The sequence below is a fragment of the Pteropus vampyrus genome, unplaced genomic scaffold, assembly GCF_000151845.1.
Source record: "Pteropus vampyrus isolate Shadow unplaced genomic scaffold, Pvam_2.0 Scaffold231, whole genome shotgun sequence".
Lineage (NCBI taxonomy): Eukaryota > Metazoa > Chordata > Mammalia > Chiroptera > Pteropodidae > Pteropus > Pteropus vampyrus.
The window spans coordinates 924,388-936,906 of NW_011889012.1; the positions used below are offsets into that span (position 1 = coordinate 924,388).

General features: G+C 56.0%; 1 protein-coding gene across 1 annotated transcript in view; it reads right to left on the minus strand.

The window, feature by feature from the left end:
* The window catches only part of TRMT44 (tRNA methyltransferase 44 homolog), a gene marked incomplete at its 5' end in the record, with an annotated part of 20,447 nt that overhangs the window by 3,560 nt on the left and 4,368 nt on the right, over positions 1–12,519 (minus strand). Inside the window, 7 exons of the mRNA XM_023519673.1 lie at positions 1,336–1,807; positions 3,300–3,483; positions 4,309–4,415; positions 8,077–8,148; positions 8,704–8,811; positions 9,570–9,638; positions 11,152–11,371. Coding sequence (XP_023375441.1) covers positions 1,336–1,807; positions 3,300–3,483; positions 4,309–4,415; positions 8,077–8,148; positions 8,704–8,811; positions 9,570–9,638; positions 11,152–11,371 — 1,232 coding nt within the window. The remainder of the gene's footprint in view (positions 1–1,335; positions 1,808–3,299; positions 3,484–4,308; positions 4,416–8,076; positions 8,149–8,703; positions 8,812–9,569; positions 9,639–11,151; positions 11,372–12,519) is intronic.

Genomic DNA, 12,519 nt, shown 5'->3' on the forward strand with positions numbered 1-12,519 from the left:
TGAGGGTCCGCACCGCTAGCTCTTACTCGCCCTGATGTGTGTCCTGACCCCCCAGCCAGGGCAGGGGCCAGCTCCTCCTGAGCCCCTTGGACCAGCCCCAGACCGACGAGGCCAACCTGGAAGGACAGTGCCCTGGCTCCCAGGTGTCTCTGGGGGTGGGATGGGGTGCAGGCTTGAGAAACGGTGATCAGAGCCACCACCGTCCACCTCTGAGTCGGGGGAAAGAGCCAGTGGCGTCCGAGGCACAGACTGACCCCCATGCTGGATCGTTCCCAAGGGGCCTGGCAGAGGGAAGGGCTGCCCTGGGGTGGAAGGTCAAGCTCTTTGTGTTCAGATCCACCCAAAGGCCTCTGGGACTCTGGACCCGCCCGCGTGCTGCGGGCTCCGTGCTGAGGTCCTGCTAGGAGCCCCCACCCAGCCTGCCTTCCTCGCACCCCGGCCCGCCTCAGCCGAGAACACCACGGACACCCACGGCACCTCAGGGCTGTCTGCAGTCGCAGATGGTCAGCCCCCAAAGCCGGGGCCACACCTGCCAGAACTTCCCTGGGTCCCTGGGGGTTCTTCTGGTCACACACTAACAGGGTCGGGTGGCTCCCGAAGGGGGACTTGCTCGAAGGCGCCGCCATGTCACAAGGACCCGAGAGGGAGGGGACGAAATGACGACAGTAGAAACTTAAGCACAACAGTCACGGGCGAGGAAGGCTGGGGAAGGGTCACTGTGACCTGTTCCCAGATGCCCTGCCGCAGGGCAGCCGGGCGCGGTCCCTGACAGGCTGAGGGACGGTCCTCCATCCCCTCCACAGACCCAGAAACTCAAGAGGCCAGGCTCTGGCTCGGCCCAAACACGGACAGCTCCACAGCGCTCCCTGGCGGCCGGCCGCCGCCCTGCCAGGAAGTGGAGCAGGATGGACACCAGGTCCTCACAGAGCAGCCCTGGGGGGCCTCTATCTAACCCGGGTGCAGGATCCGTAAAAGCCTCAAGGCTCAGACTCCGCCTCTACCACTCCTGGCCTGGCACATCGCCCCTCCTCTGAAAGCGAGCAGACACAATGACCCCCTTTTCTCACGACTGCTTTGGCATTTTGGGGACTTCACAGAATTCCAGGAGACGGTGCATCTTTCTGGCAGCCTGTACCCTGTTTTCTGTTTGGATAATTTCTGCAGACTGAAACGAGTAGGTGCAGGTCTGAGACCTGAACGTCAAGGTTAAGGGCCCAAGCCCAAGGTTAGCACCCTGCCCTTGGCCAACTCGGAGGCAGCCGGAGGCCTGCACGTCAACAGGACTTCTAAGGAAACGAGGAGCCTGAAAGTCACCCGTCTGTTATCACCCTCTTTAAAATACGTGTAAAACCACCCAGGCCCCGCAGGCCCAGGGGGCGGTGCAGACGTTACCTCCTCGGTTCCAGGTCCCCACGGTCCCGCTGCGAGAGCCACCTGTGTCGAGGCGCTTCCCGCCCAGCAGCCGCTGTGCCACCTGTACAACCACGCCATCCACGAACTCCCGCGGGAGGGCGGCGCAGTTCCTCCCGCGCTCGGCTTTCTCTCTAGGGCGGAATCCAGACAGCCACCGCCCGTCAGCCCCGGCGTCCGGGGCTCCCTGGCTGTCGGGGCAGCTGTCGTGGCAGCCGCTGGCGTGAGCGCTGGGCTGACCCATGCCGCCACGTGGAGGAGGGGCGGGCCCCTCGCCCGGACAGCTCGGGCGGCTGGCAGCGCGGCCCTGCCTGCTGTTAATGTACCGGGTCCTCTGCGCGTCCACGGAGGCCTCTCCGGCGGGGGGGTACGTCCTGGACTTGCCGAGGAGGCAAACCTGCACGGAGAGAGCAGGGTCAGGCTCCCCCAGGGCTTCTGGCGCACACGCTACATAAAAGCGTCAGCCGCCTATCGTGAGAGCCCTCACTCTAAAAACCAACCCCAGTACCGATGACTCCACGCTGAATGGCGGCAAAAGCCCACAAAACCGCTCACCGCCCAGATTTCAGGGCAGAACGAACGCATACAAATCGAGATCCACTTAGTGAGCGTGCGCACTGCCCTGTTCCAGCCACGTCGCGGCCCTCGGCCCTCCTCCGCCCCGTCCTCCGCCCCACGGAGGCCCCGAGGCTCGCCTAGGAGCTCTCAACGGGGTGCGACAGAATGAGACGTCTCTCAGCCTCGCCCGAGCCGGCGTGAGGACCCGGCGGCGCTCGGCACAGCGTGGATGTTCATCCGTGCCGTCCCCTCCCTGCTCCATGCGTCCTGAATCCAGAGAAGGCCGCTCTCGGGGAGCTCCGGGGAGCCAGGCCCTGGCCAGGGCTGCTGCCGTGAGCACAGTGCCTCCACACATTCCCCGGGGCACGAAGTGCAAAGCCAGGTTACAGGTGACCAAAGCGAATCTGGGTACATGAGCCACGCCTTGCAACGCTCCAGCTCTGCCACCCATAATGAGTGACCACAAGCAGGTGACTTCTGAGTGGGGAACGAGCATGCCTAGCATGAAGCCAGTCCGCCATGTGTGGACACCCACTCTGACATCTGACCCCCAAACCGTCACGTTCTGAGAAAGCGGGGGCCCAGGGAGATTAGGGATCGCCCGCAGCTTCCACAGAGAGCAGTAGAACAAGCAAGGCCAACGCCACACTGAGGGGTCTCTGCGCCCACCCTCACGACCCAAACGGAGTACACTGTGACCTGCCAAAAGGGCGGGCGGATAAGGGACAGCACGAAGGCTCCGAGGATGAGCCCTTAAAGGGCCTCTGCAGCGACCGGGTGGCGCTGGCACCAACAGCAGTAAGGGCCTGATGCCAGCGTGCGGCCCGGCCACATGGCAGACAGAGAGGGAGCAAGGGTGACTTCCGCCCGGACAACTGACGTGTCACATAGATCTGAATGAAGCTTTTCATAAAAAACCTATAATCGTTGTGAACTTCTGAAACAGCCCTTAATTTTGGCCATTTGCGTATCTAAGGAGACAGAACTAGGCGCAGTCAGCCTCAGAGAAACTGGGTTCAGAAACTCCCACAAGTCAGGCTGACACCACCTCTGGGGAGGTCCCCGGGGCCACGCTGTCTCTAGAAAGCAAGTGAGGACTTGAAGGTTCCTGCAAAGCCGCCCGGAGAAGGAAGCAACGAACGTCTCCAGGGGAGGGGGCCGTACAGAGACGCCCTCTGAACCCCAACGGCAGAGGTCGAAACCAGCACAGGCGCCGTCTGCAACGCACGCACTGTCATGCGCTGGTGTCGTCCGTGACTGCGACGTGGCCCTCTGCCTCCCACCCAGGCGCCCGCCCGCCCGCCCCCCGAGAGCGCTGGGGCGGGACGCACCCGCCTGGTGGAAGGGATGCGGAGGCAGTCCTCCTCCACGCGGAACCCGCAGGCCCGGCCCACTTCGCTGATGAAGTCCAGGTACCCCCGGTACTGAGTCTTCCCGCTCTGCCTCCGGCAGTGTTTTCCCACGAAGTCGAAGAAGCAGCAGGGCAGGACGAAGAAACGGCAGCTGTAGGAAGACCTTCAAAAAGAACCGACAAGCACGGAAACCAGAAGTCTCAAATGGATTTGTTAAAGCAAGTTCAGCAGAAAACCACGCGGCCGTGCTGTATCTGGGTAAAATATAAGCGTCCGCTGCCGACTCGTAGTTTAAATGACAGAACGAATCACAGCCTCCGGCCGTCTCTACAAACAACATAGCGCAGCACAGCTTTTCGACAAAATATGATTCTAATTACTTTTGTAAAAAACATTTTTACGTTGCAGTTATTCTTGTCAGCTATAATCTAAAACTTTCTGAAGCGAACCGAGACTTCAGCTATGAAGCAGGAATTTCAGAGGTAGCTGAGTAAGGCAGAGAAGGTTTTGTCCTCGACCTACGGAATGCCTCAGGAGCCTGAACAGTCCACAAGATCCCTGGGTAAGGGAGACCGGGGCACAAAGCGTTCCGGGCAGTGCACGACCCGCGCTTCGATGAAGTCCCCCCCGTCCAGAAGCAGAAGCTGCCGCAAAGCACCTTCCTGTTATCTAAAAAAACCTGTACGACATGCTTTTCAAACCTGGATACACTATCGAAACAATCAGTTTTGATTGGCCTTGTCCAACAGAAATATAACATGAACCACGTATGTAATTTTATATTTTCTAGTGCCCATATTTAAAATAGTAAGACAAGTGGAATTTATTTTAAATATAACCCAATATATTATCATTTCGACGATTTGAACTAGTTGTATTTCCAGTGCTCAGTCGCCGCCTGCGGCTAGTGGCCCCCGTTCTGGACAGCAAGCTGCAGGCAACGAAATGTCCCCAGCTATTCACTCTGCCAACCTGTCTACTCACTCACCTGGCTGCAATGACAGGTATCCATGGTGTTAGTTCATCGGAATGGTTACCGATTAGCCAATCAACATCCGGGAAGAGGGTCCTATCGTTGGGTGTGATAGCAACTTCCTAAAAAAAAAAACAAAAATAAGACTAAGTGTTTACTAGATAAAGGCAGAGCCGCTGCGGCAGCCAGCCACGGAGACGGAGGCCAGAGGTTCCAGCAGGCTCTCGGCCCCTCTGGGCTTCCTGTGTACATGCTGACGCCAGGACTAGGGGTGAGGAGGTGAGTGTGTCTGCCCCCAGGACAGGAAACGCCAGCAACTCTAGAGTCTTCACTAGATAAACAACACTTTTCTGAGGGTTAATCTCCTTTTGAAAATTAAAATTAAAAATGCGCTTCGGTGCAAAAATAAACAGACGCTGGAAGAGAGGTGACATGTGAACTGCTTAGTCCTCAGCAGAATGTGGGGAGAAGCAACGGCCCTGAGTGGGCACTGGCGAGCAGCGGGGGCCGAAGCCGACTCTGTCTGACAGAACGTGCTCCTGCGACCTCGGAGCCCTTCTGTCTCCATCTGTGAAGGGTCGAGCGCAGCGGGAGGTGACAGAGGAGAGCGTGGCTCTTTGCCATTGTGCCATTAACTTTGGCAAAAGCCCACCAGACGGGCGCGCTGACCGCTGTGATGATTTCTGAAGCTAAGCATCAAATGCTCTACACTTCCTGCTAAATAACAAGTCTTCGTTCATTACTGAAGTCAGTAGTCTCAACGGTCAACCTACCCGTCAAAACTGGGAAGAGAGAAAAGAGACTATGTAACTACTCAAAATCCTCCAATTTTAAAGTGGAAGAATGGCCCCCCCAGGGAGTAAGACGCCGGGTCACTCCGTGATCAGGACAGGAAAGCGTGACGACAATGCTCACTTGCCCAAGCCATTCCTTACGACAAAACTTCAGGACGAGTCGTGCAGACACGATGTCCATAAAAACAGAATGTAAATTCTACAATCTTTCTGCTTCTTCAACAAGCGTGTGCGCTTCGATTCACACATACGTTAAAACGCTGAAAGTATTGCTCAACTGGCACGTACGTCATTTAAAAGCAGGAAAACAAGTCTTCGATATTTATTCTTTATTCCTGCCCTTTCTAGATTTAAATTTGCCTATCTGTTTCTCTACATGGCCTGCACTAACAAAAAACATCGCCTGCCCTCTGCGGCATGGTAGCACTTAGTTACCTTGCCGACAGCCGGCCAGGGCCTCCTCGCTTAATGAGAAGTCCCAGCAGACAGTGTGGGCGGGGCAAACTGCCACAGTCCTGTTTCTCAGACAGCTCCACAAACACACCCAAGACTGTGATCCTCACCACGCCGTTACTAAAAATAACGGCTTCCTGCTTATATAACCAAACGAGGCTTCTGAAAGAGACCGGAGCTGCGGCCCCGCTGGGCCAGCGAGGTCCCGGCCGCGCCCGTCGACACAGGGACCCATCACTAGGCCACACACACGCACCGAGCTCGTGTCTGAGCAGTGCTCTGGAGCAGAGGTGGCACGGAGAGACGGCCAGCATCCCCCTCAGTGACATTAGGGTGAGCAGGGTTCTCCCAGCACGAAGACGGAAGTTCGGGGTGACGAGAAAACAAGCCCGCGAGGCTGGAACCCAGGACGCCTCTTAGGGCGGCCCTGGCCGAGTGTCGGGGAACGTCCCCCACGCCACAGAGAAGTCTGAGGCAGGTTGCTGGGCCTCACGTACAGGACCGGAGCCTTCTACCCCTTCTCCAAGGGTCCTCATGCCAGCCGGCCTTTCCCTGGGGGCACAGCTGAACAGAGGGCCCACCTGGCTGCCACTGGAATCTCCCACCCAAAGACATCATTTTGCTTTGTCACTGGTGGACGCGAGGCTTTGAATTCAAACGTGTTGCTCCTTTAGCTTGGCCCGGACGCCTCACGCCCAAAGCAGAGCCAACTGCCCCGACCGAGCGCGCACGCCCTGCGCGCACCTGCAGCCGCCCGCACGGCGTCTGGGTCACCTGCACTACGCAGACGTGGAGCTTCTACGTGTTTCAGTTTACTGTAATGAACACACAAGCAAACGCAAACCCCTGCAGCACAAAACAGCGTAAATGTGCAGTGAAAAATAAGCAAACAGCTGAAGGGCAGTGCACGAACTCCCCTCCGTGTTCTTCATGTTTGCAACGTCCTCGACGGTGAGAGAGAGCGAGGCAGAGAAAAGACGAAAACGGTCTTGAGCATTTAATTTCTCATTTACGGATGAAATGACAGGCCTGAGAGCTGTTTCCAAATAGCAGTGGGGCTGACGTCGGGGCTGAGATGGGGGATGATGGCCGAAGCCGGCTGAGGGGGTTCTGGGGTCCCTGTGTGCTTCTCCCCACGTTCATAGTCAGGCACCGCGGGACGACGGAGACATGCTCTCAACGCTCACTAGGCAACTGTCGTCCTGCAAACATCGCACAGTGACCTCCATACACCCGGAGGGTCTAGCCCACTGCACTCCCAGGCTGCATGGGGCAGCCTGTCACCCCTGGACTACAAGCCTGGACAGCGGTCACTGCACAAAACATGACACTGACTCAAGCACGAGAGAATGTGGTACAATTGAGACGCGGTAACCACGAGATGTCGAGGCCACTGCAGACATGAGTGCGCTCTGCAGCGGTGACGAAGAGTGACACCTAGTGAACGCACGCACCAGGAGCACGGCGGCCACCGCCACCAAGCTCTGTGCACCGGACAGGGCAGTACCCAGTCCTTTTATGTGACTGGCGCTGCAGCAGGCTTGTCTACACCAGCGTCACCACAAACGTGCGAGTCACGTGCTGTGCTACGTTACAATAGCTGCAATGTCACTAGGCCACAGGCATGTTTCAGCTCCACTGTAATCATACAGGACCACAGACATACAGGAGGTACGGGGGGTCCCTCTCTGACTAAAACGTCATCGTGTGTCACATGACTGAGCCCGAACATTCTTCACCCACAGTGAAAAGTAAATATTCTCATTTCTTGTCAGCATTCCGCCCCCTGGTGGATGAGAACCGTGTCCCTGTCTCGGCCATGCACCTGAACTCCAGGACGAGGGTCCTGAGACAAAGCGGGTAGCTGAGCAGCAGGGCTAGGTGGCGGGACGGACAGCTGTGCCCGCGGCACCCCAGAGCTCAGTGCGCGGACCCCACCACTGAGCGCTCCCTGGCTGGCGTGGAGGCCTCGACCAGAGACCAGCACCCTTAAACAGCAGACGGCAGCCCCACTGCAGGAGCGCTGCCGACGAGGTGCCCAGTCACCGCCTCCCCTCCAGGGGGACATCCCTCTGTGACGGGCACCGAGACAGGCGGGAGTGACTCGGCCCACTTTAGCCGCGGTCGTGGGCTGAGACGAGGCTACTCACTAGACGGCTCAGGGCAGGTGCGCTGCCCTCCACGCCGTCTGCACACTTGTGGCCTGGCTTCCTTCCAGCCTCCCTCCCCCGACTCCTCACCAACCTGCCTGGCACCCCCCACACAGCGCCGGGCGCCCACAGAAGATGCAAACCATGAGGCAGGGCCGAGGGAGGGGATGGCGCTTCCGGCTCCAGAGGGCAGCCCCGTCTTCCGCTCAACCAGCAGGTTTTGAGAAGTCTAAAGTCCGTCCTTTTTCCGAATTTCAGATTACTTAAGTTGCTCTGAGTTGTCATGGTCAGCATCTGTGACCGGCCTATCCACAGAAACCACTCATTCGCATCAGGGTCCTGAGGGACAACCATGCCGAGATCAAGTGCATGAACAAAGCCAGTACCTCTAAGCGAGTCTGCGGCCCATACATGTCCCAGATTTTTCTTCGTCGGACATCAATCCCTCTGCCTGGATGCTGAAATAATTTCAGAAAGCAAAAGTTAAGTTCAGGACCTCGTATTAAATTAGCAAGAACAAATTAAACTCCGCAGGTCCCACGGCCAGCGTGGATCAGGAGACCCCTGGCACCCGCGGGCGGCACGGCGCAGCTTCTTGGCTGTTTAACATGGGCACAGGCAAGACCCGCACTGGGATCACCGCCATCGCGAGTCCCCACGAAGGGGAGACGGGCCAGGGCCGGAGCTCAGGAAACGCCCGCAAAGGGAGCCGGCTCCCTCGGCTGCCAGTCAGGTCCCGATCACGGGCGGCTCCTCCAGCTCGCCATCCCAGACGAGCCTCGTCTCTACGGTCACTCCCGCAGGACGCGGTGACCACCCTGCTAGCTCTCACAGGGCGGCCGTGTCTACTTCACAAAGGCTGCTGTCTTTTCCTGTTTCACAAGCCGCCACAACCAGTCACTATTCCGACAGCCAGGCTGTCTGAACCCAGACCGAACCAGCAAGAAAGGATCCCAGTGGGCCTTGTGCTAGCCCTGAAGACACTCGAGAAAGGGCCAGGAACCATGCTTTACCCCCTCGCTGCTCAGGATGTGCACCAGCAGACCGTTTCCACACCCCAAGTCCACGAAGGACTGCTTGGCTGTCACTCCCCGTTCGGCTCGCTCTTCTTCCCACAAAACCTAGAAACACAAGAAAACAGTCAGTTTGTAGCGGGACTCTAACTCGCCCGGTCAGAAAGGGCGGAGGCCGAAGCCACAGCTCCCCCCAGGTGATGCCCGGCGAGCAGAGGGCAGCCGGACGCGGCCCGCAGCTCTTGCCCGATGCTGTGCGGGGCTACAAAGCTTTCTTCTTCCCTCGAGACGCCATGTTAAGTGGTCGCCTCTGAGCAAGAGCTTTAGAGGTTGTTAGTTTCTTCGTACTTTATATTCTTTGAGTTTGGTACACACTGATAAAACAAAACTACGCTATTTCTAAACACGAGACGGAGAGAACCACAGTTGAAAGGAAACTGGAAATGCCCGAACACCTTGCAGATGAGAAGATCGGGGCTGCCGAGCCAAAGGCCATGTCCCAACGAGGCGGCCAGCAAGCCAGCTCTGGAAAGACCTACAGCCCAAAGGCCGGAACGCCAGGACCGGAAGGCGTGTGCCCGTCAGGTGGGCTCCCACCGGCGCTCCCGGTTACCAGCCAGCATGGCCACCCTGGCTAGCAATTAGGAGAGTACTGTTCAGCCTGAATTCCAGCCTCAAGTTTCACAATTCACACCGGTTCGACTCTCATGCAATGGCACCACGCAAAGCTAACAGAAACCGTTACTTGTGTGGCCAACCCTGGCGAACTGAAGTACAAACTCCCCAAGTCACAGATCTGATAAATGTTGACCACAGGTGGCAGCACCTGGCCCACTGCACTAAGCGCAGATTACATACGTTCTTACCAGCAGGTAGGAGGCAATAGCTACATCTTCATACACAAACTTCTCAGGATCGGTCACTTCAGGCCACACCTGAAAAACATTCGCGAGCACGTGTAAATTGTTCACCCGTTTCCCCACAACTTTACAATAAAGCATCGCCGTAAGGCATAAGTGAAACTGGACTAATTATGCAATAAAATAAAAAAAAATAAATAAGCTCGTTTCAAAGGCAGAAATGCATGAAACTTTTAGCCTGTGTGATTTAGGACTCATCAAGAGCGATGCAGACCAAGGCAGGATTTTGCAATAAAGACAGTGTCTGTAGGATACTCAGGGGAGATAACTGGACACCACAGAACATTCAGCTACACCATCCTGCTCACTTATCTAGACGGACAGTGAACAAAGAAACGAGGGGGGAGGGAGCAAAGGGACAGGGGTCAGGAGGCCAGTGCTCCAGTGCTGTGGTCTGTCGGTGACTGACTGGCTGTCACGCTTCGGGAGTCACCGCTCAGCTGTCCTGTCCCTGCCTCCCTGTGTGTTAAGCAGGGATGAAGCTTTAACTACCGGACCAGATGCCCGCCGGGTGCCCCGAAAGCAGCAGGATGCCGGCTGCAGAGTGAGGTCTCGCTGCCTCAACCAGCAATGCGCACGAGGCAGAGAACACCCAGCGGCCGCCGTCGCACGCTCGAGTCTCGGATGTGATAATGCTGACTTATCAGCGGCCGCTGTCGCGCGCTCGAGTCACGGATGTGATAATGCTGACTTATCAGCGGCCGCTGTCAAATGCTCAGATGTCTGTTTCCAGGGATTAGACAATTCGGATGAACCATCTCACTAAGGACAACTTTAAAAGCTGGAAGAATACAAAAGTCTCTTCTCGAAGGACTGAAGAGCTGACGAGATAACGCAGGACAACTAGGCCAGAATCTGGGGGAGAAGGGGGCCCAGGCCGGCCAGCCCGGGACCCATGCACGTTGCAGCAGGGACGAACGGCTGCCGTTTCAAGCCTGTGACTTCCAGTGTGCTCTGTTACACAGCAAGAGGTGACTGATGAACTACGCGGACGTGGTGAGTCCCGGTTACTTCCGGGAGGCGGCGGGGAGCTGTGACCCAGGAAGAGAGCAAAGGTTCCGCTACGCTAACCGTGCTCCGCCTAAGCCAGGTGTGTCATCGCCTCTTCACGTCTTAAACACAAAGAACGTGGTATGAAGTTTATCTCCTTTTTGCAAGTATGTTTCTTTGTGCTGTAGTTTTTCTAGATTTTCATACCAAAAAATTACAGTAATTTAGTAATTAATGTTCAATTATTTTAGAGTAAATATTTCGCTTCTGCTCTCTTGAAAATAAAACATTATGTGTGAAAAAAATGAGTTTTCCATAACACGCCTGCCAGCACTTCTGTGGTATGCACCCCATGCGTGTCATAGCACGGCTGCAACAAGTGACCTGAAATGGGTTCACTGGCTTAAAATTAAGTGAGTACACTCTGACTTAACGTCCGCACCTGCAGGACGCTAGAAGAACAATTGTACCTGGTGCAGTCGGGTCACGTGACCGCATTTAAGTGTGGAGGAACCCCAGCTGTCTTCCCCAGAATTACCTTGACCATGTCCTTGTATTTGTCTTTCAGCTCCTGGTAAACCTTGCTATACTTCACAATGGAAACGAGGGACAGGGTGCGTTTAAACTCGCTCTTCCTGCTCTCCACAGCCCACCTGGCCAGCTTGGCCAGCAGCTCTTCCCCAAGCCAGGTGAGTTGGGGATAAACAATTCCATCTGAATGCCATCTTTCTGGACAGAAAATTAAAACAGATATGAACCTTTAAAAATAAGAGAAACATGAATAAGCAGAGCTGGTTCCAATTCTTATTTTGAAATTACACATTTCTCTACCAAAAGAAGAGAACTTAAGATGGCTACAATTACAAAATATTTTACCCCAAACACAAAACAATTTGGAACTAGTTACAGAATTTTCATCTAATAGAGAAAAACACATTTAAAAGACAGAAAAAAATTCCTCTTCTCTTTGCAAACGTTGTTAAAAATGCATTACACATCCTGTGAAGCCCATCAGGACAGACGGTAAATAACAAAGTTCCTCTGACCTGCTGCCTTGCCCACTAATTAGCGAGGTTCTAAAGCGTCTATGGATTTTCCTAACATTTCTGTCCTATCTTTTCACATGTGCAACACAAATGTGAGTTTAGGTCCCCCAGTTATTTACTGGACAGAAAGTTGAGTGCTCAGTCACAAAGCTAAGGACACACACACAGGCCCTGTGCAGTCTGCGGGTTCGTTTTGCCTGTATGTCTTCTGCCACCAGCATGTGGGAAGGCCACGGCTCTGCCTGTGCCACTCGCAGTTCTGCCCTGCTCCCAGCAGTGCTGGGTCCCCGGCAGGTGCTCCTGACCACAGGCCCAGATCACGACAGTACGCTCTCCCAGGCTGCAGTCCGGGCGGTGCCATGAGGGAGAGCATCAAATCTGCTGAGTACAAAAAGGGGAGGCGTTCAACGGGGGCCCGAGAACGAGCAGCAGCACAGGCAGCTGCACGAGGGGCAGAGCTGGAGACAGGCACGGGGGACGCGGGCAAGGTCGGGCAACTGTCAGGGCTTTTGTCCCCTCGTGCATCCGAACAACAAAACTCAGAAGATTAAGGCCCTGATTCTTCGTGGAGAGACGCACCTGGGCCGTCACCACGCAGGAAGGGCCTAGGAGGACGCCAAGCGTGCCCCTTCCCCACCCGGTCACCTCGGAAGGCCTCAGTGGGCCTCTCGCTTTGCCCAGGTGTCCCCCAGAGATCCCCACGCCTACTCCCTCATCCACTCAGGCCTCTTCGGTTGTCACGGCCTCAGAGGCCCTCCCCACGCACCCCACATACGCTGGCATGGCGCTGCCTTTGCTAACGAGGGGTATGAAAATAGACCCATTTTACCTCTTTGCTTTCTTTTTATGGTACTTAGCCC